Here is a 26,064-nt window from a genome sequence, read left to right on the forward strand (position 1 = left end):
TACTTCCTCACCCCCCATCCACCCACCCACTCCCCCTCATGCATCACAGCATCATCTATACACAACCTCTCTCCATTCACCCCTATCTTCTGTCCTCTCCCGTCCTTCCTCCACAGAGATTCCTCTCTTTTGTAATGCCTCTTTCACCCCATCCATCCATCTCATCCTAGGACACCCCCTCATATTCACTCCTTCCACCTCTGCCTTCCACACTTCTTTTGCTAATCTTTCTTCACTCATGCTTTCCATGTGTCCAAACCATCCTAATACAGACGCTCCTCAACTTACGTTTTAGTTACGTTCTGAACGGCCGAACGTAAGTTGAAAATGAACGTAAGTTGTTACTGTACTATACATCCGTAAATTCTATTACTGTATCTTATAAAACACCCCTAAATCATTAATTATACACATAACATTGTAAAATAATAACATTAATTTCAAATAAATTAAATTCAAGCAACATAAATTGGGATGGTGGAGGAGGAAGGGGAGGAGGATGAGGATGAGGCAAGGCATGTTCAGTTTGTCGTTTGTCCAATGTAAACAATGGACGCAGCAGCATGCGCAAGTATCGTTTGAACTACGGAGAGCGTGCTAAACTAAAAAATTCACTCAAAAAATTTTTTTTTTTACAATTTTTTTTTACAGTCAGTTCAAACGTAAAATCGAAAAAACGTAAAACAAATGAACGTAAGTAGAGGAGCGTCTGTACTCTTTCATCAACCCTATCTCCCAGTTCCCTTTCCACCCCTCCTCTCCTCCTCAGCTCCTCATTTCTTTTTCTATCCAGCCTAGTAACCCCTATCATACCTCTCAGACATTTAATCCAAAACACATTTAAAATCCGTCTCTCTTCCTCTCTCGTGTTCCATGTTTCTGCCCCATACAATGCTGTTGGCACAATCACTTCTTCATATAACCTCCTCTTAGCATCCATTCCCAGATGTCTATTTCTCATTACACTTTTAAATCCACCAAGGCATTTACTCGCTTCTCTCAATCTACATTCTACCTCCACCCCCACTCCTCCCTTTCCTGCCACATTTGCACCCAAGTATCTAAAACTATCCACTTCCTCCAGTCTTTCACCCATAATGCTCGCTTCCAGATTGCTGTCACTCTCTCCCCTTGTACATCTCATCACCTTACTTTTACATACATACATATACCAAGGCTTTTTCCCCCTTACAAGGGAGGTAGCCAAAAAGGAAAAGGCATAAAATCATTCCCACCCATTCCATCCCTGAATACACTCCATACCCCTCCACCCTCCCTTTTATCTTAGCACCTCCTGGATGACGGGTCATCCCTGCACCTTGTCCATTGCCTGGGTCAGAAGCAGTGTCACAAGACACAATACATCCACAGCAAGGCCGCTTCATTAACCCCTTCCATACGGTGCCGCACACGTAGGCGTCATGGGGAGCGAGTGTATTCGCGAGGCTGCCATATCGGCGTCTTGATTATATTTATTGTAGTCGCCCCTCCATAATGACATTCTTTCTAATTCTTTTGTAATCGCATTTTCTATGGTTATCAAAATTCACGGGTGAAGAGAGAACGATCGATATAAGCGGTGACTATATTTTATGATGCGAGTATTATTACGACACGTCGTACGGCTGGCATTGGTTGCTGCCACCGAGATCTAAGTCCATGACGCCTACGTGTGCGGCACCGTATGGAAGGGGTTAAATCGGCGACCCCCCTCTCCATCCCCCCATTGCATAAAAGGAGAAGACGGGAACAAATCCCTTTGGGCTGTGTCAAATTTTGCTCACACATACTACCTCACCCCCCATCCCCCCGCCCATTCCACCTTATGCATCACAACATCATCCATATACAACCATTCTCCATTCACCCCTGTCTTCTGTCCTCTCCTGTCCTTCCTCAACAGACATTCCCCTCTTCCCCAAAGCCCCCTTCACCCCATCCATCCACCTCATCTTAGGACGACCCCTCATGTTCACTCCCTCCACATCTGCCTTCCATACCTCTTTTACTAGTCTTTCTTCACTCATTCTTTCCATGTGTCCAAACCATCCTAATACTCTTTCATCAACCCTATCTCCAAGCTCCTTTTCCACCCCTGTTCTCCTCCTCACCTCCTCATTTCTCACTCTAGCCTAGTAACCCTCATCATACTTCTCAGACACCTCATCTCAAACACATTCAAACTCCTCTCTTCCTCTCTTATGTTCCATGTTTCTGCCCCATACAGTGCTGTTGGCACAATCACTCCTTCATACAGTCTCCTCTTAGCATCCATTCCCAAATGTCTATTCCTCATTACACTCTTTAATCCACCAAGGCATTTACTTGCTTCTCTCAATCTACATTCTACCTCCACCTTCACTCCACCTTTTCCTGCCACATTTGCACCCAAGTATCTAAAACTATCCACTTCCTCCAGTCGCTCTCCCTTAATGCTCACTTCCAGTCTACTGCCACTTTCACCCCTTGTACATCTCATAACCTTACTTTTACCCATATTTATCTTTAGCTTTCTTTTATCAAATACTCTCCCAAACTCTGCCACTAACTTCCTCAATCCCTCCTCCGATCCTGCCACAAGCGCAGTGTTGTCCACAAACAACAGCTGGCTGACCTCCCACTTTTCTCCATTTTCTTTAACCATCTCCAATCCCTGACCCACTACCCTTGCATTTACCTCTCGCACTACCCCATCCATGTATAAGTTGAACAGCCAGGGTGACATAACGCATCCTGGACTAAGTCCCACCTTTTCCTCAAACCACTCACTCCCTCCATTTCTAATCCTGACACAAGCTCTACTACTCTCATAAAAACTCTTGACAGCTCCTAGAAGCTTTCCTCCTATCCCATATATCTGCATAACCTCCCACAGTGCCTTTCTGTCTACCCTATCGTAAGCCTTTTCCAGATCCATAAAAGCCCAAAAAACATCCTTCCCCTTTCCTATAGCTTTCTCACATATTTGTCTTACCACAAAGATCTGATCTACACAACCTCTACCCATCCTAAATCCACACTGTTCCTCACCAATTACTCCCTCTGTTCCTCTCCTAATCCTCTCAATCAAGATCCTCCCATAAGCCTTCCCAACTACACTTAACAAGCTAATCCCTCTGAAACTACTACATTTACACTTGTCCCCCTTTCCCTTGTAAAGTGGAACTATACAGGCACTCCTCCAGTCCTCCAGCACTCTACCCTCTCTCCAGCAAACATTAAATAACCGCACCAGCCAGTCCACCATCACTGTACCTCCCTTTTTCAGACATTCTGCATGGCATCCATCCAGACCAGGTGCCTTACCTGATTTCATCCTCTTAACTGCCTTCACTTCATCCTTCCACATTTCTCCTCCACCCCCCTCACTCATCACTCTCATTTTCCCAGCACTTCCCACCTCAGCCACCTCTCCCTCCCCATCCTCCTTCACATTTAGCAACTCCCTAAAATATTCTGCCCATCCTCCCCCCACCGCCCCCTCTTCCACTATCATCTCTCCATCCACACCTCTTACCTCCTCTTCCCTACTTGATTCACCTCCTCTTCCTCTCCCAATTTCCCTCCAAAACACTCCCTTATAACCTTCAAAACCCTCTGCCACACTCCTACCCCATTTCACATCTGCTCCCCTCTTTGCCTCCCTTACCTTTTGCTTCACTCCCCATCTCCTTTCCCTGCACCTCTCATACGACTCCCCCGTCCCACTTTGTAACCAATCCGTGAAAGCCCGCTTCCTCTCTTCCACAACCTTCCTTGCTTCCTCATCCCACTATTCACCACCCCTCCCTCCACCTCCTCCCGTCCTTCCCGTTCCACACACCATCCTTGCACACTTTATGACTCCCTCCTTGAACCATCCCCACTCCTCCTCCACACCCAGCTCTACTCAATCCTTCACTCCCTCCCAATCCTCCTTCAGCCTCTTTTCGTACTCCTTCTCCTTTTCCTTTTCATTCAAAGAGTTCACTCTAAGAACCTCCCTACCTTCTGTCCCCCTCCTCCCTCTCCACCCATCCTCCACTCTCAACCACCTTCCACCAAAAAACGATCTGACACTCCCCCACCCTCTCCCCCCAGCACATGTACATCCCCAACTCTGCCCATCATAATCCTATTCACCACTACATAATCCATTAATGCTCTATCTACCACCCCTCCATCCACCACCCCCTCCCATGTGTACTCATGCTCGACTTTCCCCCGAAACACCGTACCTGCTATCATCAACTCTCTTTCTAGACACACTTCCACCATCAACTCTCCACTACGATTCTCTCCTGGAACTCCACACTTTCCAACCACTCCATCAATTGGACCATCTCCCACCCTAGCACCAAGGTCCCTCAGTGCTATCACATTGACATTTCTCCCCAAATCCTCTATGCACTCATTTAAATCTATCCAAAAGGCCTCCCCCTCCTCTACACTCCTCTCACTGCCAGGCCCATATGCACTTACAAAGACCCACATCTCCTTTCCCAGTTTCACCTTCATCCACATTATCCTTGAGGAAACCTCCTTCCACTTCACTACACGTTTACCTATCTCTTCACTTACTAGAATAGCCACCCCTTCCCTCCCTCGCCCTCTCTTCACTCCTGATAACCTCCCACTTACACTCCCAAACTTACACTCACCCTTCCCTTTCAACTTAGTTTCACCCAAAGCCAACACATCCATCTTTCTTCTTACAAACATACTACCTATCTCTTCCCTTTTACTCTCATCTGTACAACATTCATGCACATTAAAAGACCCAAACATTAGGGTGCTGGTTGGAAAACTCCCAGACCCTCTTATGCCTTTACTTTTACTTTTAGGAATGTCCCTTGTGGGGCTATCATAGACAAAATGCTGTGTGGCTCTGGTCCATAGGGGCATCCCATATAGACCCTAAAGTATCAACTGCATGCTACTTTGCCACAATAACAAGCAGCCAATACCCCAGATGGGGTATTACCCACAATTATCTTCAGCTTCCTTCTTTCACACACCTCAAACTCTGTCACTAACTTCCTGAATCCCTCCTCTGATCCTGCTACAAGCGCAGTGTCATCAGCAAACAACAACTGGCTGACATCCCACTTTTCTCCATTTTCTTTAATCATCTCCAACCCCTAGCCCACTACCACTTGCATTCACCTCTCACACCACCCCATCCATGTAAAGATTGAACAGCGAGGGCAACATAACACATCCCTGATGAAGTCCCACTTTTACCTCAAACCATTCACTCTCTCCATTTCTAATCCTAACACAAGCTCTACTACTCACGTAAAAACTATTGACTGCTCTTAACAGCTTTCCTCCTATCCCATATATCTGCAGTACCTCCCACAGTGCCTTCCTGTCTACCCTGTCATAAGCCTTTTCCAGATCAATAAAAGCCCAAAAAACATCCTTACCTTTTCCTATAGCTGTCTCACATATGTCTTACCACAAAAATCTGATCTACACAACCCCTACCTGTCCTAAACCCACACTGTTCCTCACCAATTACTCCCTCTGTTCCTCTCCTAATCCTCTCAATCAAGACCCTCCCATAGGCCTTCCCAACTACATTCAACCATGTGATCCCTCTGAAACTACTACACTCACACTTGTCTCCCTTTCCCTTGTAAAGCAGAACTATACAGGCACTCCTCCAGTCCTCCGACACTCTACCCTCTCTTAAACAAACATTAAATAACCTCACCAACCAGTCCACCATAACTGTACCTCCTTTCTTCAGACATTCTGCATGGCATCCATCCAACCCAGGTGCCTTACCTGCTCTCATCATCTTAACAGCTGCTTTCACTTCATCCTTCCCTATTTCTCCTCCATTTTCCTCACTCATCTCTCTCATTTTCTTAGCGCTTCCCACTGCAACTACCTTTCCCTCCCTATCCTCCTTCACATTTAGCCACTCCCTAAAATACTCTGCCCACTTTCCTCTCCCTGCCTTCTCTTCTATTATCTCTCCATCTGCATCTTTTACCTTTTCTTCTCTACTTGATTCGCCTCCTCTGTCTCTTTTAATTTCCCTCCAAAACATCTTTTTATTACATTCAAAATTTTCTGTCATACTCTTACCCCATTTCACATCTGCTCTCCACTTTGCTTCCTTTATCTTAGTGAGTGGTGGGATGAGGAAGCAAAGAAATGTGTAGAAGAGAAGAAGCAGGCATTCATAGATTGGCTACAAACTAGGACAAGGGAATCATATGAGAGGTATGAAGTAAAGAGAAGGGAAGTTAAGCAGGATCAGAGGAGGGATTGAGGAAGTTAGTGACAGAGTTTGAGAAGGTGTGTGAAAGAGGGAAGCTGAAGATAAATGTGGGTAAATGTAAGGTGATGAGAGGTACAAAGGAAGAGAGTGACAGCAAGCTGGAAGTGAGCATTAAGGGTGAAAGACTGTAGGAAGTGGATAGTTTTAGATTTTTAAATACTTGGGTGCGAATGTGGCAGGAAAGGGAGGAGTGGGGGTGGAGGTAGAATGTAGATTGAGAGAAGCGAGTAAATGCCTTGGTGGGTTTAAAAGTGTAATGAGAAATAGACATCTGGGAATGGATGCTAAGAGGAGGTTATATGAAGGAGTGATTGTGCCATCAGCATTGTACGGGGCAGAAACATGGAACACGAGAGAGGAAGAGAGAAGGATTTTGAATGTGTTTGAGATGAAATGTCTGAGAGGTATGATAGGGGTTACTAGGCTGGATAGAGTGAGAAATGAGGAGGCAAGGAGAACAGGGGTGGAAAGGGAACTGGGAGATAGGGTTGATGAAAGAGTATTAGGATGGTTTGGACACATGGAAAGCATGAGTGAAGAAAGATTAGCAAAAGAAGTGTGGAAGGCAGAGGTGGAAGGAGTGAATATGAGGGATGTCCTAGGATGAGATGGATGGATGGGGTGAAAGGGGCATTACAAAAGAGAGGAATGTCTGTGGAGGGAGGATGGGAGAGGACAGAAGATAGGAGTGAATGGAGAGAGGTTGTGTATAGATGATGCTGTGATGCATGAGGGGGAGTGGGTGGGGGATAGTGGGTGAGGAAGTATGTATGAGAAAAATTTGACGCAGCCCGAAGGGATTTCTCCCCGTCTTCTCCTTTTCTGCATGAGGGGATGGACAGGGGGGGGGGTTGCCGAATTTATGAAGCGGCCTTGCTGTGAATGTGCTGTGTCTTGCGACACTGCTTCTGACCCAGGGCAGTGGACAGGATGCATGGATGACCCGTCGTCCAGGAGGTGCCAAGATAAGAGGGAGGGAGGAGGGTGGAGGGGAGTGGAATATATAGGAAATGGAATGGATGGGATTGGTTTCTATGCCTTTTTCTTTTTGGCTACCCCACCGTGTAGGGGGAAAAAGCCTTTGGTATATGTATGTATGTACTCTAAGTACCTCCCCACCTTCTGCCCTTTTCCTCTTTTTCCACCTATTCTCCACACTCAATTTACCTTCCACCAGAAAATTATCTGATATTCCCCCACTCTCTCCCCTTAGAACATGTACATCCTTAACTCTTCCTACCATACTCCTGGTCACCACTATATAGTCCATTAACGCTCTATGTACCACTCTTCCATCCACCACCCTATCCCATGTGTACTTATGCTTGACTTTCTTCCAAAACAATATGAAATACCAATATATTATGAGGCTGAAGGCATTAATCATTTGATCGGTGTGCTTTGTCAATTTTGTTGTAGGAGAACCATTGTCCTAAGGAAACTGGCTACAGCCACCAAGTCAACCCATAAGTGGCTTTGGCCAGTTTCCTGGAGGAACAGATTGATTGATTGGAAGATATATGTGCATATGTGGTGGATTTTGTGCCTTTGGGACATGTGTAAGGGCCTAGGTTTGTTTTGAAAAAAGAAGAAGAAGAGAAGTGAGTAGTAGGTTTGCTTTAGGCTACCTCTGGGTGGATGTGAAAATTTGTTGAACTGCTGTGGACACTGGATTGGGAGATGGTTCCTTTCTAAGGGGGTTATACTTTTGTAGGTCCATCCTTCTTCCACCTTGGTGCTGTTATTTGAAGATGCAGCTTTTTGATGTTATATTTTCATTATATGGTTTCACTATCATTAGTAATAGTAGTACTACCTCTTTTATTATCCTTGATTATGAAGTGGTAGAGGTAAACAAACCTCAGTTGTCAGGCCCTTCTGTGGAAGTAGGCTTGCTACATTGCTTTTGACTCAAGTGGGCCAGCAGGGGACCACTTGAGATGCTAAGATGGGAGGGGCAACAAATGGGTTTTGGATGGGTGGTTAGGTATATGCTTTGGTTGGCCATACCCTTAAAAGGGGGAGAAAGTCTTTTGGTATATATGTACTAATGTTCAATTCATTATGACCCAAGACAGTGGAAGTTCCTTTAAGAAAAAAGTACTTGCTGCTGGGTGATGCTCTTCGATATAGCACAATGTACTGGGAAGCAGCCCTGGCAGTGGCTGAAGGATATCTCTCTGGTGTTGTGCAGCCACACACCTTTGTCTCCTTTTGGATCAAATGCAAACGAGATACCAAGAAGAACACTATCATACTACCTGTAAGTAGGTTCACTATAGATATGTGAAGAGTTGTTAGTAGTTTTCTTATGAATTTACAGAGATGTGTGCTTCTGATTATTACTGAAAGGTTTTGAGAATTCAAGGTGTTTGTGAATTATGAAATGCTTCATGACATTTGCTTCTTCTCCAGGGTATAACGTGTAGGGATGTTTTATTGGAGGTAGAGAGTAAAGTGGACCAAAATAGAAAAAAGATTGAGCCCAATTACATTGAGCTTCTTCACTTGGAGATAGCAGAATACAATTTAAAAAGGTATAAAAAAAATTGTATTTTTTGATGGTTGTAACATACTTTGACAGTTGAATGCCATATTTGTCAGGACATGTATGTGCAATGCAAAATTATTGTAATGCACTTGTGATGGTGTTTATAATCTACCCTCCATTATGAAACAAAGCATCATCTCTAACAGACCATGTTAATTTATTTCTACTTTGTACATATGTATCTATATGCCAGTGGGCTTCTTCCCTTTTGCAAGGGAGATAGCCAACCAAAGCATGCACCCACCCCACCCCACCCCTACCCATCCTGCTTCTACTCATCAATCACTTCCCTTTTATCTTAGCTTATTATTAGTATCCTTATTTTTATGCATATGAAGTTAAACAGCATTGCATGTGGAAAATTGAACATGGTTAATCAAGAAAAGTAATTGTTATTTTGAGTTTTACTGACAAGAAACCTTCAGCTCCACAGTGACTACCAGCAATCCCCAGGTCCATCTAATATCAAGTATCTATCATCACTTCCTGCCATACACATAACAGAGATGCAGTTCATATTTTTGACCATCTTGTTTCTTCCTTATTTGCCAGCTTGGAATGGGTGGGAGTGGGTGTGTGCCTTTGACTTGGCCACCTCCCTTATAAGAAGGAAACTGTATTTTAGGGACTTCAGTGATATTTCTAGACATAGCATAGCATTTCTAGACATAGTCACATAGCATTTTTTCATGACCAAATACTTATCTCTCAAAAAAAGAATGAATATTGTTACTCTATTTTTCCCCCCTCTCCTTTCTACTACCCTCCATAAATCTCTCTTGTACTAGCTCTATGACTCCACCTATCTGGAATGGTATTATCTCCAAGAATAGAAATTGGTTATTACTGACAAAATAGTTAATAGTTTATTATTTGTGACTAACTCTCTCATAAAGGGGAAGCCTAATGGTTTATAGATTGGCAGGTAGATTCTTATTTGTAATAATTTTTCAGGCATGATACAAGTGAAGATATACTAAGGTGTGGTGAGGCAATGCTTAGCATTGCAAAAACAGTGTATGACAAAGCTAGTGGACACCTGGCAATGGTTCAGGCCATGTGGACCAACCCAACTCTTGTTTCCAACAAGACATATGCATTGCAATCAGTCACATTAGCCAAGAAACTAATTGAAAAAGAGAAAATTAAGGTAAGATTTGGTAAACAAATAAAAGTTTCACAAGAATTCCATACTGAACAGTTTTATGTCAACTTTATTTCTATAAATTTTGTCCAAGTAAACATTCAGGTGAGAGAAAATCCTTGGGACAACAAATGAATGACTGGATCCCTCCCTTATATGGGAGAATAGGCCTTTTGGTATGTAGAACATGAAGATAGATATACTGTTTTCATTAATAGCATCTGAAACCTTGGTTCTGCTTTATAGAATGGGTCAGTAGAACCTCTACTACTGGAGTTGGAAGCCATGACAGGATTTTGGCTTTACCTCTGTAAGCTGCAAATTATTCAGGAGAAGACCTTGGTATGGATACTCATAATTATTACAGCATTTGTACTAGAGTTATAATTATTATTATTATAAATATATTTTTTCACTATTTCTCTCATTTAGTAGGGTATAGAGTCAAAGATGCACTAGTTAGATTCTAATACAAATATTCAAGAATTTGGTTAGTGAGCAGTTAAGAATTTTAGTACCTTGATTCATACAGATATGTTGATCATTTATTATTAAGTGGCACTCACAAGACTGGCATGCATGTCTGAAATAATGCTTGTTTCTCATTTGCTTGGACAGAAAGAGGTCATTGATACCAACAAGACAGAGTCGCTGTCAGTGCGGGCTGTTGATCCAGGAGAAGAGATGCAAGCCAATGATTCCTGTGATGTCCGACCCACACTTCAGCAGCATGTGAATACATATGCACAAGCTCAGACTTTGATAGCTTTAAATGATGCACTTGCCATTTGGGAGGAGCTTGTTCTGAAGGTAAGAACACAGATACAGGCACACATAGACACATAAACACACACACGAACACATATACACACACGAACACATATACACACACGAGGGGACCTACTACCCGTCTACAGAATTATGAAAGGAAAGGAATGCCTTGATAGAGAAGACTTAATAAAGAGGGACAGAGGAAAAACAAGAGGACATGCAATGAAACTCAAAAAGGACAACTACAGAAGAGACCTGAAAAAGAACAGCTTACCACACAGAGTGATAGATATATGGAACAAATTGGATGAAAAAATAGTGTGCAAACTCAATACAACAATTTAAGAACAAAATTGATCTTGCAAGATAAAAAAACGGGTCACCACTAGCATAGCTCCCCTTCCTGTAAAATACAACTAGGTAAATATACGCACTCGATGATGTGGTGGTAGGGTTCGAATACAATACATGAATTTAAAAATAGTTTAGATAAAATGAGATATGAAGACGGGACCCCACGAGCATAGCTCCCCTTCCTGTAAAATACAACTAGGTAAATACAACTAGGTAAATACACACACACACACTCACTCATTCACTCACTCACTTTCGTCGAATGGACGGCGAGAATTGGTGTACTGAAGAAAAAGGAAAATCTACGTGGATCTCAACTCCCAGGAAGTGCCTTATTGTATTTATAGGGAAGGGGAGTGCTCGTGGGGGAGTGATAGGGAAGGAGAAGGGAAGGGATTATTGAGGGAAATGAGGAAGAGAGGGACATGGTCCAGGAGGCCAGGCGTCTTGTAAACAAGAGGCGGACCAACAATAATGATTTTGGTAATGACGGGATCAACAAAAATGTAAAGATTAGAAGTATAGATAAGAGCAGCACAGTGGAAAGTGATGATATTAGTTTCCAAGGATTTAAAGAGGGTGGGGGGGATACCAACCTCCCCCGATTGGCAAGATTAGAGGAGAAATTGCGCAAAGAGTTGAAAAATTGGAAGAACTAGAGAAGGCGAACAAAAATTTAACTAATGAAATAGAAGAATTAAAAAGACAAGTAAAAGAGTAGAATGAAGAATTAAAGAGGAATAATAAAGACAACAAAGAGGCCATAGCAAAAGAAGCACAGGGTTGGAAAAAAATCCAGGAAAACAGTAAAGTTGCATTTACTGACATAATTAACAGCAAATGAAAGAACAAACTGAAGACTCAGTTATCAAAGTGATGAGACAGAAGGAGAATATAGTAAGAGACTTAGCAGATAAAAAGAATTGTATAATTATATTAGAAATGGAAGAGAAACATAACCTAGATAGAACTTCAAGAATCAATGAGGAAAAAGAAAAAGTAAGCAGTTTACTAGAATTAGTTCAGGAAGATGAACCTGAAATGATGAAACAAATTGAAGATATGTATAGACTCGGAAAGTATAGTACAGATAAGACCAGACCAATTAAGATTAAATTTAGGTCACAAACAACGGCAGAGAATATCTTAACAAAAACAGGGAAACTAGCTGCAAGTGAACAATATAAAAAGGTTTGGATAAAAAGAGAAATGAATAAAGAGGAAAGAGAGGAGGAAAAAATGAAAAGACATGAAGCTAAGGAAAAAAACGAGATGAGAACGGAGTCAGAAAAAGAGAAGTTCTATTGGAGAGTAGTGAATATGAAAGTAAGGAAATACAACATACTAGAGAAAATCAAAAGGGAAACAGAATACAATGGAAGTGACAGAAAACTAAGAGTGTCTTACACAAATATAGATGGATTAATAACAGGATTGAATGAGCTGAATGATTATCTGAAGGAAAAAGAACCGGACATAATGGGAATTGTAGAAATGAAATTAAAAGGTCCGCTACCACCCAACAGTATAGGACATGATGTTAGAGGACACAAGGATAACATTAAATAAGATAATGGAAGATGGAGGAAGAATAGTTATGATGGGCAACTTTAATTGCAAAGTCTGCTGGGAAGAGATGACAGTAAAGGGTGGAGACGGCTCATGGGGAAATGTTCTACTCGAGATGATTATTGAACATACAATGACACAGTGGATACAGGAGAACACTAGGTATAGAAATGAAGAACCATCGAGACTAGACTTGATAATCACATCTGAAGCTAGAATAGTGGAAAAGATTGAATATAAAACACCAATAAGTAAAAGTGACCACATATTGATTGAACTGGAACTAAATGAGGAAAAATACATGAAAAGAAATGAACAATATCGAAAAGGAAGAATGATGTATGAAAAAACAAACTTTGATAAAATAAGAGAATTCTTTCAAAAAGAAAACTGGGAAGGAATATACAAAGAAGAAACAACAGTGGAAGAGAAATGGAATATTTTGACAAAAATTTATAATAAAGGAGTGGAAAAGTATGTCCCAAGACAAAAACAAAAGAATATATAAAGTGCTGGCACAACAAAAGTTGTAGGGACTTAAAGAACAAAAGAGACAAAGCTTGGACCAAATGGAAGAAAGACAAAAGACCTGAAAAATGGAAAATATATACTTGTTATAGAAATGAATATGTACAAGCGTGCAGAGAGGAAAAGAGAAAATATGAAAAAGATGTCATAGAAAAATGTAAAGATCAACCAAAACTATTTTACAGATTTATAAACAACAAACTGAAAAACAAACAAGATTTGGATAAATTAAGACAAGGAGGAGTTGAATACACAGAGGAAATAGAAATGGTGGAAATTATGAACAGGCATTTTAAATCAGTGTTTACAAGGGAGAACATACAACCTGAAGAGATGAAATGGAAAGAGAAAGTCCCTCCTATGAAAGAAATAAAAGTAACAAAGAATGAAATAATGAAACACTTGAGTAATCTTCATGTCAGAAAATTGCATGGACCAGATGAAATAGCAAACTGGATTTTGAAAGAATGCAGGAATGAACTGGCAGACAGAATACATAGCATAATAAACAGTTCCTTGAAATAAGGAAAAGTTCCAGAAGATTGCAAAAAAGCAAATATAGTACCTATATATAAAGGGGGAAATAAAGAAGACCCTACCAACTATACACCAGTCTCTCTAACAAGTACAATAGCAAAAATTTGTGAAAGAATTATCAAAAGTAGATGGGTAAAATATTAAAAAAAAAAGCAATGTGCTAAATCCAAGGCAATTTGGATTCAGACAAGGACGATCATGCATCACCAATGTTTCTATTCAAGGCTAATAGATATAATACAAGAAAGAGATGGATGGGCTGATTGTGCATTTCTAGACCTAAAAAAAAGCTTTTGACAAAGTACCACATAAGAAGTTGCTTAAGAAATTAGAAACTGAAGGAGGAATACAGGGCAAACTGCTTAAATGAATGGAAGATTTTTTGCAAGGAAGAAAAATGAGAGTATTGATAAGAGACAAACACTCAAATTGGGATGAAGTAATAAGCGGTGTTCCACATGGAACAGTTCTGGTCCCAATAATGTTTGCTATATATATTAATGATATGGATGAAGAAATTAAAAGTTATATGAGCTTCTTTGCAGATGATGCAAAACTATTAAAAAAAGTGAACACGGAAGAAGATTGTGAGTCACTACAGAATGATCTAAATAAAGTATGGGAATGGAGTAGGAAGTGGGAGATGGAGTTCAACACTAAAAAGTGTAGTTTAATGGAATTTGGAAAAAGCAAAAACAGAATAACAGGAGCATATAAATTGGGAGAAGAAAGTATAAAAAAAAAAGTAGAAAATGAGAAGGACCTGGGAGTCATTGTTATGAATAATATGTCACCTGAGAAACATATAAATAAGATTTTTGGAGAAACTTATAATTTAATAAGAACAATCAAAATGGCATTTACATACCTGGATGAAGAAATGGTGAAGAAAATTCTAATCACTCTGATAAGACCAAGATTGGAATATGCAGCAACGATGTGGTCACCAAGTACAAAAAATGTATAAAAAAAAAACTTGAAAGAATACAAAGAGCAATTACAAAATTGGCACCAACACTCTCAAAACTATCATATGAAGAGAGACTAGCAAAACTTGAACTACAGACACTGGAGCAAAGAAGAGAGAAATGAGATTTGATAGCTATTTACAGAATCATGAAAGGCATAGAAATTATTGATAGAGAGAATCTGATAAAATGGGATGATAGAAATACAAGAGGGCACGGAAAGAAAATCAGGAAAGACAGCTATAGAAGAGATATGAAAAAGAACAGCTTTCCTCACAGAGTAATAGACAGTTGGAACAAGTTAGATGAGAAAGTGGTGTGTGCAAAAACAATACATGAATTTAAAAATTGTTTAGATAAAATGAGATATGAAGACGGGACACCACGAGCATAGCTCCCCTTCCCGTAAAATACAACTAGGTAAATACAACTAGGTAAATACACACACTTAATTCACAGAGAATAGCAGAAGAAATATTAACTAACATAGGAAAACTAGCAAAAAGTAAAAACTATAAAAATCTAGGGATAAAAAGGGAACTGAGTGATGAGGAAAAAGAAAAGGAAAAAAACACTTAAAGAGGAAGCTAAGGAAAAGAACGAGAAAAGAACAGAAAATGAAAGGAAGGATTTTTTTTTGGAGAGTGATGGACTTGAGACTGAAGAAATGGTACATAAGGGAAAAGGAAATGCAGGAGAAAGAAGAAAAGGAAAAAAATTAAAGATAACATATACCAACATAGATTTATTTATATAAAAATATAGGATAAAAAGGGAACTGAGTGATGAGGAAAAAGAAAAGGAAAAAACACTTAAAGAGGAAGCTAAGGAAAAGAACGAGAAAAGAACAGAAAATGAAAGGAAGGTTTTTTTTTGGAGAGTGATGGACTTGAGACTGAGGAAATGGTACATAAGGGAAAAGGAAATGCAGGAGAAAGAAGAAAAGGAAAAAAATTAAAGATAACATATACCAACATAGATGGATTGATATCAGGAATAGATGAATTGAATGACTATCTGGAACAAGAAAAACCAGATATAATGGGGATTGTGGAGACAAAATTGAAAGGATCATTACCACCAAATAGTATAGGCCAAGGATTATATACTTGGTACAGAAATAGAGAAACAAAGCAGGGTGGAGGAGTGATATTGCTAACCAAGAAAGGTGTAAATGTGACAAAACTCACAGAAGGAGAGAACAATGTGGATTGATTATGATACGAGTTGAGGATAGAGATATGAAAAATAGAAAGTATGCAGTGATTTATGTCCCACCTAAAACTCATGCATGGAATGGAAGTGAACACTCCAAAATGCTGGGAGACACAAGACAAACACTAAATGAAATACTAAAGAAAGAAGGAAATCTGGTAATTGTGGGTGATTTTAACTCAAATATGTTGGGAAGAAATGACTGAAAGGTGGAGAAGATCACTGGGGAAACATATTACTGGAAATGACCAATGATTACACATTGATGCGATGGGTCAAGGAAAACACCAGATATAGAAATAACAAGATTAGATTTGATATTCACATCAGAACCCAAAATTGTGGACAAAATCGAATACAAGACACCAATTAACTGAAGAAACAAATATAGAAATTAATGAAAAACACAGAAAAGGAAGACTAATGTATAACAAAACAGATTTTAAGAAACTTAGAAAATTCTTTCATGAATCAAATTGGGAAAAATTTAATAATGAAGAAACAAAGGTAGAAGAGAAATTGACAGTTTGGAAGGAAATCTGTAATGGAGTGGATAAGTATGTACCTCGATAAAAACAGTAAAGGGTATATATAAAATCCTGGTATAATAAGGTTTGGACACATGGAAAGAATGAGTGAAGAAAGACTTGTAAATGAGGCATGGAAAGCAGATGTGGAGGGAGTGAACATGAGGGGGCGACCTAGGATGGGGTGAAAGGGGCTTTGGGGAAGAGGGGAATGTCTGTGGAGGAAGGACGAGAGAGGACAGAAAATGGGTGAATGGAGAATGGTTGTATATGGTGTTGTGATGCATGAGGTGGAATGGTGGGGGGATGGGGGGTGAGGTAGTATGTGTGAGAAAAATTTGATGCAGCCCGAAGGGACTCCCAGTCTTCTCCTTTTCTGCATGATGGGACGGAGAGGGGGGTCACCAATTTAATGAAGCGGCCTTGCTGTGGATGTGCTGTGTCTTGCAACACTGCCTCTGACCCAGGGCAGTGGACAAGGTGCAGGAATGACCTGTCATCCAGGAGGTGCTAAGATAAGAGGGAGGGTGGAGGGGAGTGGAGTGTATTTAGGGATGGAATGGGTGGGAATGGTTTTTATACCTTTTTCTTTTTGGCTACCTCCCTTGTAAGGGGGAAAAAGCCTGTGGTATATGTATAATAAAAAGTGCAGTGAGGCAAAATACAGAAGAGATAAAGCCTGGAAAAGGTGAAAAAAAAAATGAGATGGACATTATACACCAAACTAAGAAATTAATATATAAAAATATGTAGAGAATACATATTTTTACATATTCATTTCTTAGTTTGGTGTATAATTTCCATTAATCATTTGTAGAGAATCCCCGTCTGGGGTATTGGCTGCATGTTATTGTGGCAGAGTAGCATGCAATTGATACTTTAGGGTCTATATGAGGTGCCCCTATGGACCAGAGCCACACATCATTTTGTCTGTGATAGAGGAAAACTCTGTACATAGAGAAATGATGACACTTTTATACTACAACTGTCCCTCCGTTATGCTGTCCCCCAACCCCTTGTTACTGTCCTGTACCATTTCTCTGAATATTCATTTCCTTTTTTCACCTACCTACCCTGTGGTGGGGGCAAAAGAATACTGCCACCAAGTATTTCCACTGATGTCGTAAAAGGCGACAAAAAAGGGACGGGGGATGGGATTAGGAGTTTTACTACCTATAGCCCCAAAAGGGGATATTCCTAAAAAAAAAAAAAAAAAAAAAGGCATAAGAGGGTCTGGGAGCTTTCCAACCAGTACCCTAAGGTTTGGGTCTTTTAATGTGCATGGATGTGGTACAGATGAGAGTAAAAGGGATGAGATAGGCAGTATGTTTGTGAGAAGAAAGATGGATGAGCTGGCTTTGAGTGAAACTAAAATGAAAGGAAAGGGCAACTGTGAGTTTGGGAGTGTAGCTGGGAGGTACTCAGGAGTGAAGAGGGGACGAGGGAGAGAAGGGGTGGCTATACTAGTAAGTGAAGAGATAAGTAAGCGGGTAGTGGAGCAGAAGGAGGTGTCATCAAAGTTGATGTGGATGAAGTTGAAGCTGGGAAAGGAGATGTGGGTTTTTGTAAGTATGTATGGGCCTGGTAGTGAGAAGAGCGTAGAGGAAAGGGAGGCTTTTTGGGTAGATATAAATGAGTGCATAGAGGGATTAGGGAGAAATGTCAATGTAGTTGTATTGGGAGACCTAAATGCTTGGGTAGGAAATGAACCAATTGACAGATTGATTGGGAAGTATGGAGTTCCAGGTAAAAATTGTAGTGGAGAATTGATGGTGATGTGTCTTGAGAGTTGATAATAGCAAATACAGTGTTTAAGAAGAAAGTCAAGCATAAGTACACATGGGAGAGGGTGGTGGATGGAAGGGTGGCAGATAGAGCGTTAATGGACTATATAGTGGTGACCAGGAGTATGGTAGGAAGAGTTAAGGATGTACATGTTCTAAGGGGAGAGAGTGGGGGAATATCGGATCATTTCCTGGTGGAAGGTAAATTGAGAGTGGAGAATAGGTGGAGAAAGAGGAAAAGGACAGAAGGTAGGGAGGTACTTAGAGTGAACTTCTTAAATGAGGAAAAAAAGGAGAATGAGTATAAGAAGTTGAGAGAGGAGTGGGAGAGAGTAAAGGATAGAGTAGAACTAGGAGTGGAGGAGGAATGGGGATGGTTCAAGGAGGGAGTCATAAGGTGTGCAAAGATGGTGTGTGGAACAAGGAGGGCGGGAGGAAATAGAAGGAATGGTAGTGAGTGGTGGGATGAGGAAGCAAAGAAGGGTGTAAAAGAGAAGAAGCAGGCATTCATAGATTGGCTACAAATTAGGATGAGGGAATCTTATGAGAGGTACAAAGTAAAGAGAAAGGAAGTTAAGCATAAGATAAAGGAAACAAAGAGGAGAGCAGATGTGAAATGGGGAGAGAGTATGACAGAAAATTTTGAAAGTAATAAAAAGATGTTTTGGAAGGAAATTAAAAGAGGAAGAGGAGGCGAATCAAGTAGAGAACAAAAGGTAAAAGGTGCTGATGGACAGATGATAATGGAAGAGAAGGCAGTGAGAGGAAAGTGGGCAGAATATTTTGGGGAGTTGCTAAATGTGAAGGAAGATAGGGAGGGAAAGGTAGTTGCAGTGGGAAGCGCTAAGAAAATGAGAGTGATGAGTGAGGAAAATGGAGGAGAAATAGGGAAGGATGAAGTGAAAGCAGCTGTTAAGATGATGAGAGCAGGTAAGGCACCTGGGTTGGATGGATGCCATGCAGAATGTCTGAAGAAAGGAGGTACAGTTATGGTGGACTGGCTGGTGAGGTTATTTAATGTTTGTTTAAGAGAGGGTAGAGTGTCGGAGGGCTGGAGTAGTGCCTGTTTAGTTCCGCTTTACAAAGGAAAGGGGGACAATTGTGAGTGTAGTAGTTACAGAGGGATCAGCTTGTTGAGTATAGTTGGGAAGGCTTATGGGAGGATCTTGATTGAAAGGATTAGGAGAGGAACAGAGGGAGTAATTGGTGAGGAACAGTGTGGTTTTAGGACAGGTAGGGGATGCGTAGATCAGATTTTTGTGGTAAGACAGATATGTGAGAAAGCTATAGGAAAAGGTAAGGATGTTTTCTGGGCTTTTATGGATGTGGAAAAGGCCTATGACAGGGTAGACAGAAAGGCACTGTGGGAGGTACTGCAGATATATGGGATAGGAGGAAAGCTGTTAAGAGCAGTCAAGAGTTTTTATGAGAGTAGTAGAGCTTGTGTTAGGATTAGAAATGGAGAGAGTGAATGGTTTGAGGTAAAGGTGGGACTTCATCAGGGATGTGTTATGTCGCCCTGGCTGTTCAATCCAAACATGGATGGGGTGGTGTGAGAGGTGAATCCAAGGGTAGTGGGTCAGGGGTTGGAGATGATTAAAGAAAATGGAGAAAAGTGGGAGGTGAGCCAGTTGTTGTTTGCTGATGACACTGCGCTTGTAGCAGGATCAGGGGAGGGATTCAGGAAGTTAGTGACAGAGTTTGAGAAGGTGTGTGAAAGAAGGAAGCTGAAGATAAATGTGGGCAAAAGTAAGGCGATGAGATGTATTAGGGGAGAGAGTGACAGTATGCTGGAAGTGAGCATTAAGGGTGAGAAACTGGAGGAAGTGGATAGTTTTAGATACTTGGCTGCGAATGTGACAGGAAAGGGAGGAGTGGGGGTGGAGGTAGAATGTAGATTGAGAGAAGCGAGTAAATGCCTTGATGGATTAATAAGTGTAATGAGAAATAGACATCTGGGAATGGATGCTAAGAGGAGGTTATATGAAGGAGTGATTGTGCCAACAGCAATGTACGGGGCAGAAACAAGGAACATGAGAGAGGAAGAGAGAAGGAGTTTGAATGTGTTTGAGATGAAATGTCTGAGAAGTATGATAGGGGTTACTATGCTAGATAGAGTGAGAAATGTGGAGGTGAGGAGAACGGGTGGAAAGGGAGCTGGGAGATAGGGTTGATGAAAGAGTATTAGGATGGTTTGGACACATGGAAAGAATGAGTGAAGAAAGATTAGTAAAAGAAGTGTGGAAGGAGTGAATATGAGGTGGCGTCCTAGGATGAGATGGATGGATGGGGTGAAAGGGGCTTTACAAAAGAGAGGAATGTAGAGGAAGGACGGGAGAGGACAGAAGATAGGGGTGAATGGAAAAGGGTTGTGTACAGATGAGGCTGTGATGCATGAGGGGGAGTGGGTGGGGGATGGGGGTGAGGAAGTATGTATGAAAAAAATCTGACGCAGCCTGAAGGGATTTCTCCCCGTCTTCTCCTTTTCTGCAGAAGGGGACGGAGAGGGGGGGGCCGCCGAATGTATGAAAAAAATTTGACGCAGCCTGAAGGGATTTCTCCCCGTCTTCTCCTGTTCTGCAGAAGGGGACAGAGAGTGGGGGGGGCCGCCAAATTTTATGGAGCGGCCTTGCTGTGGATGTGCTGTGTCTTGTGACACTGCTTCTGACCCAGGGCAGTGGACAGGATGCAGGGATGACCCGTCATCCAGGAGGTGCCAAGATAGGAGGGAGGGAGGGGGTGGAGGAGAGTGGAATATATGGGAAATAAAATGGGTGGGAGTGATTTCTATGCCTTTTTCTTTTTGGCTACCCCCCGTGTAAGGGGGAAAAAGCCTTTGGTATATGTATGTATGTAGAGAATGGTTGTATATGGATGATGTTGTGATGCATGAGTTGGAATGGGTAGGGGGATGGGGGGTGAGGTAGTATGTGTGAGAAAAATTTGACACAGCCTGAAGAAATTTCACCCCGTCTTCTCTTTTTCTGCATGAGGGGACAGAGAGGGGGGGTTTGCCGATTTAATGAAGTGGTCTTGCTGTGGATGTGCTGTGTCTTATGACACTGCTTCTGACCCAGAGCAGTGGACAAGATCCAGGGATGACCCATCATCCAGGAGGTGCCAAGATAAGAGGGAGGGTAGAGGGTGGAGGGGAGTGAAGTGTATTTAGGGATGGAATGGGTGAGAATGGTTTTTATGCCTTTTTCTTTTTGGCTACCTCCCTTGTAAGGGGGAAAAAGCCTTGGTATATGTATGTATGTAGAGAAGAAAAGAGAAATTATGAAAAGGACATAATAGACAAATGTAAAGATCAACCCAATTTATTTTACAGATCTGTAAATTGCAAGCTAAAAATTAAACAGGAAATACTTAAATTACATCAAGGTAACAGAGAATACACAGAAGATATAGAAATGGCAGATATTATGAACAAACATTTCAAATCTGTATTCACCAAAGGAAAAAAATCTACAAAACTGTGATCAAAGAATTGAACTAAGATTTCCTTCATTGAAGAAATTAAATATTACTCAGTATGAAATAAGGAATCAAATATTAAAGCTAGACGTTAACAAATCACACGGCCTGGACATAGTTGCAAACAGGATACTGAAGGAATGTATAGATGAACTAACAGGAAAAATATACAAAATAATTGAATGCTCACTCAAAGAAGGAAAACTACCAGGAGACTGGAAAAATGCCAATATAGTGCCAATATATAAAGGGGGAAATAAGGAAGACCCAACAAATTATAGACTGGTGTCCCTAAACGAGTACATACATACATATACCTCCCCATACAAGGGAGGTAGCCAAAAAGAAAAAGGCATAAAAACCATTCCCATTCGTTCCATCCCTAAATACACTCCACTCCCCTCCACCCTCCCTCTTATCTTGGCGCTTCCTGGATAACGGGTCATCCCTGCACCTTGTCCACTGCCCTGGGTCAGAGGCAGTGTCGCAAGATACAGCACATCCACAGTAAGGCCGCTTCATTAAATTGTTGACCCTCCCTCTCCATCCCCCCATGCAGAAAAGGAGAAGACGGGGAGAAATCCCTTTGGGTTGCGTCAAATTTTTCTAACACTACCTCATCCCTCATGCCCCACCCATTCCACCTCATGCATCACAACACCATCCATATACAACCATTCTCCCTTCACCCATTTTCTGTCTCTAATCCTTCATCAACACATTCCCCTCTTCCCCAAAGCCCCCTTCACCCCATCAATCCATCTCATCCTAGGACGATCCCTCATGTTCACACCCTCCACATCTGCCTTCCATACCTCTTTTACTAGTCTTTCTTCACTCATTCTTTCCATGTGTCCAAACCATCCTAATACTCTTTCATCAACCCTATCTGCCAACTCCCTTTCCACCCCTGTTCTCCTCCTCACCTCCTCATTTCTCACTCTATCCAGCCAAGTAACCCCCATCATACTTCTCAGACACCTCATCACAAACACATTCAGACTCCTTCTCTCTTCCTCTCTTATGTTCCATGTTTCTGCCCCATACAGTGCTGTTGGCACAATCACTTTCATACAGTCTCCTCTTAGCCTCCATTCCCATATGTCTATTCCTCATTACACTTTTTAATCCACCAAGGAATTTACTTGCGTCTCTCAATCTACATTCTACCTCCACTCCTCCCTTTCCTGCCACATTTGCACCCAAGTATCTAAAACTATCCACTTCCTCCATTCGCTCTCCCTTAATGCTCACTTCCAGTCTGGTGCCACTTTCACCCCTTGTACATCTCATCACCTTAATTTTACCCACATTTATCTTCGACTTTCTTCTTTCATACACTCCCAAACTCTGTCACCAACATTCTCAATCTCTCTGATCCTGCTACAAGTGCAGTGTTGTCGGCAAACAACAGCTGGCTCACCTCCCACTTTTTTCCATTTTCTTTCAACATCTCCGTCCCACCACCCTTTCATTTACCGTATTGTTCGGACCATAAGGCGCTTCGTACCATAAGGCGCACCCGTAATTTGCTATTCCCCGTCCTTACATAAGGTGCACCTGACCATAAAGCGCAACTGGTCTCGTCATCGGATAATCATGCATATGTGAGTGCATTCAGAACTGAACATTTTCGTTGTTGAATGAGAAAAATCGGTTGGGATTTAGCAAAATTACAAAAATAAATGATATATTTTTTTTTATTTTGGTCAGTGAAATCAGACCACCTCCATAGACGGTCTGCCCTGCCAATACCCCTAAAAAACAACATAAACACGTTATGGGAATTGTGGAGAATAAAGCCAACATTAGCAGTTTTATTCCCGGAATTCTCTATTCACTTAAAAACACAAGATTACAAATGAAGGTAAATTTTTAGTTCGACCATGGGCGCAATATAGCAATAGAAAATTAATTATTGAATTTGTAAATTATAATGTATCAACGTAATATGCAATTTTGTGAGTGGAAATAAAAAACAAAAAAGGTACTAAAACAGATTTCGTAAGTAACGAAGTCTTGTCGGACGAATGGTACGCCATGTTTGTTACCTGCAAATTATGTCATCCGGCTCGTCCTCGTCGTCGCCATGAGAGACGTTGGCGGGCTTTTCAACCACTCTCTCAGCTTGCAGGGTATACAAAGTTCCTATGCCACAGAATTGTATATTACGTTGATACATTTTAATTTACAAAATTAATAATTTTCTATTGCTATATTGCGCCCATGGTCGAAACTAAAAAAATACCAAAATGAGTACAGTCTGAGTGGAGCCAGACTAGACCAATGCAAAATGGCTGTCTGTGTTGTGGACGCTATCATGTCATAGCCATGTCAGCGTGAATGTATGCGGTGGCATGGACTCGAAAACTGTCGAAGTTTTCGCAATTTTCTTGTCAAGATACATGCATCTTGGTTATAACTTGGTTGTAACTTTTGCTAGGCCTATGCACTGTCGCCGTCGGCAGGCTAGCTACGAAATGTGTGAAAATAGTACGTCACTGTCTGAGACATTTTTTTGCAATGAAGCCACACATAAGGCGCACCACCCAATTTTGGCTGATTTTAGGGATTTTGCCCGCGCCTTATGGTCCGAAAAATACAGTACCTCTCGCACCACCACATCCATGTATAAGTTGAACAGCCAGGGCAACATAACACATCCCTGACGAAGTCCCACCTTTACCTCGAACCACTCACTCTCTCCATTTCTAATCCTGACACATGCTCTACTACTCTCATAAAAACTCTTGACAGCTCCTAGAAGCTTTCCTCCTATCCTATATATCTGCAAAACCTCCCACAGTGCCTTCCTGTCTACCCTGTCATAAGCCTTTTCCAGATCCATAAAAGCCCAAAAAACATCCTTACCTTTTCCTATAGCTGTCTCACATATCTGTCTTACCACAAAAATCTGATCTACACAACCTCTACCCATCCTAAATCCACACTGTTCCTCACCAATTACTCCCTCTGTTACTCTCCTAATCCTCTCAATCAAGATCCCCCCCTACGCCTTTCCAACTACACTTAACAAGCTGATCCCTCTGAAACTACTACATTCACACTTGTCCCCTTTTCCCTTGTAAAGTGGAACTATACAGGCACTCCCAGTCCTCCGGCACTCTACCCTCTCTCCAGCAAACATTAAATAATCTCACCAGCCAGTCCACCATCACTGTACCTCCTTTTTTTAGACATTCTGTATGGCATCCATCCACACCAGGTGCCTTACCTGCTCTCATCGTTTTAACAACTGCCTTCACTTCATCCTTCCTTATTTCTCCTCCATTTTCCTCACTCATCATGGTCATTTTCTCAGCACTTCCCACTGCAACTATCTTTCACCTCCCTATCCTCCTTCACATTTAGCAACTCCCTAAAATACTCTGCCCATCTTCCCCTTACTGCCTTCTCTTCCATCATCATCTCTCCATCTGCACCTTTTACCTTTTCTTCTCTACTTGATTTGCCTCTTCTTCCACTCTTAATTTCTTTCCAAAACATTTTTTTATTGCTTTCAAAATTATCTGTCGTACTCTTACCCCATTTCACATCTGCTCTCCTCTTTGCCTCCTTTACCTTTTGCTTTACTTCTCTTTTCTTTTCTTTGTACCTCTCATAAGACTCCCTCATCCTATTATGTAACCAATGTGTGAAAGCTCACTTCTTCTCTTCTGCAACCTTCTTTGTTTCCTCATCCCACCATTCACTACCCTTCCTTCTATTTCCTCCCGTCCTTCTTGTTCCACACACCAACTTTGCACACTTTGTGAATCCCTCCTTGAACCATCCCCATTCCTCCTCCACTCCTAGCTCTACTCTATCCTTCACTCCCTCCCACTCCTCTCTCAGTTTCTTCTTGTACTCTTTCTCCTTTTCCTTTTCATTTAAAGAGTTCACTCTAAGCACCTCCCTACCTTCTGTCCTTTTCCTCTTTCTCCATCTATCCTCCACTCTCAACTTACCTTCCAAAAAATGATCTGATATTCCCCCACTCTCACCCCTTAGCACATGTACATCCTTAACTCTTCCTATTATACTACTGTCTACCACTACATAGTCCATTAACCCTCTATCTACCACCCTTCCATCCATCACCCTCTCCCATGTGTACTTATGCTTGACTTTCTTCCGAAACACTGTATTTGCTATCATCAGCTCTGTTTCTACACACATTTCCAACATCAACTCTCCACTACAATTCTTTCCTGGAACTCCACATTTCCCAACCACTCCGTGAATTGGTTCATTTCCTACCCTAGCATTAACCCCTTCACTCCGGGCCAAAATCTCGCAGCCAGCATTAGCTGCCTGACGTGCGATGTTGCATCATAATAGTCGCATTATAAAAAATAAAGTCAT

General features: G+C 41.4%; 1 protein-coding gene across 2 annotated transcripts in view; it reads left to right on the plus strand.

Moving 5' to 3' along the window:
* Window positions 1–26,064, plus strand: part of LOC143023738 (uncharacterized) — an 86,983-nt gene that overhangs the window by 27,200 nt on the left and 33,719 nt on the right. For both annotated transcript variants that reach the window (XM_076182340.1, XM_076182341.1), the window contains 5 exons: window positions 8,349–8,537; window positions 8,690–8,811; window positions 9,780–9,975; window positions 10,216–10,311; window positions 10,588–10,779. In XM_076182340.1, coding sequence (XP_076038455.1) covers window positions 8,349–8,537; window positions 8,690–8,811; window positions 9,780–9,975; window positions 10,216–10,311; window positions 10,588–10,779 — 795 coding nt within the window. The remainder of the gene's footprint in view (window positions 1–8,348; window positions 8,538–8,689; window positions 8,812–9,779; window positions 9,976–10,215; window positions 10,312–10,587; window positions 10,780–26,064) is intronic.

This window comes from Oratosquilla oratoria, unplaced genomic scaffold, assembly GCF_046742065.1.
Source record: "Oratosquilla oratoria isolate Oo_2021 unplaced genomic scaffold, ASM4674206v1 SCAFFOLD57, whole genome shotgun sequence".
NCBI lineage: Eukaryota > Metazoa > Arthropoda > Malacostraca > Stomatopoda > Squillidae > Oratosquilla > Oratosquilla oratoria.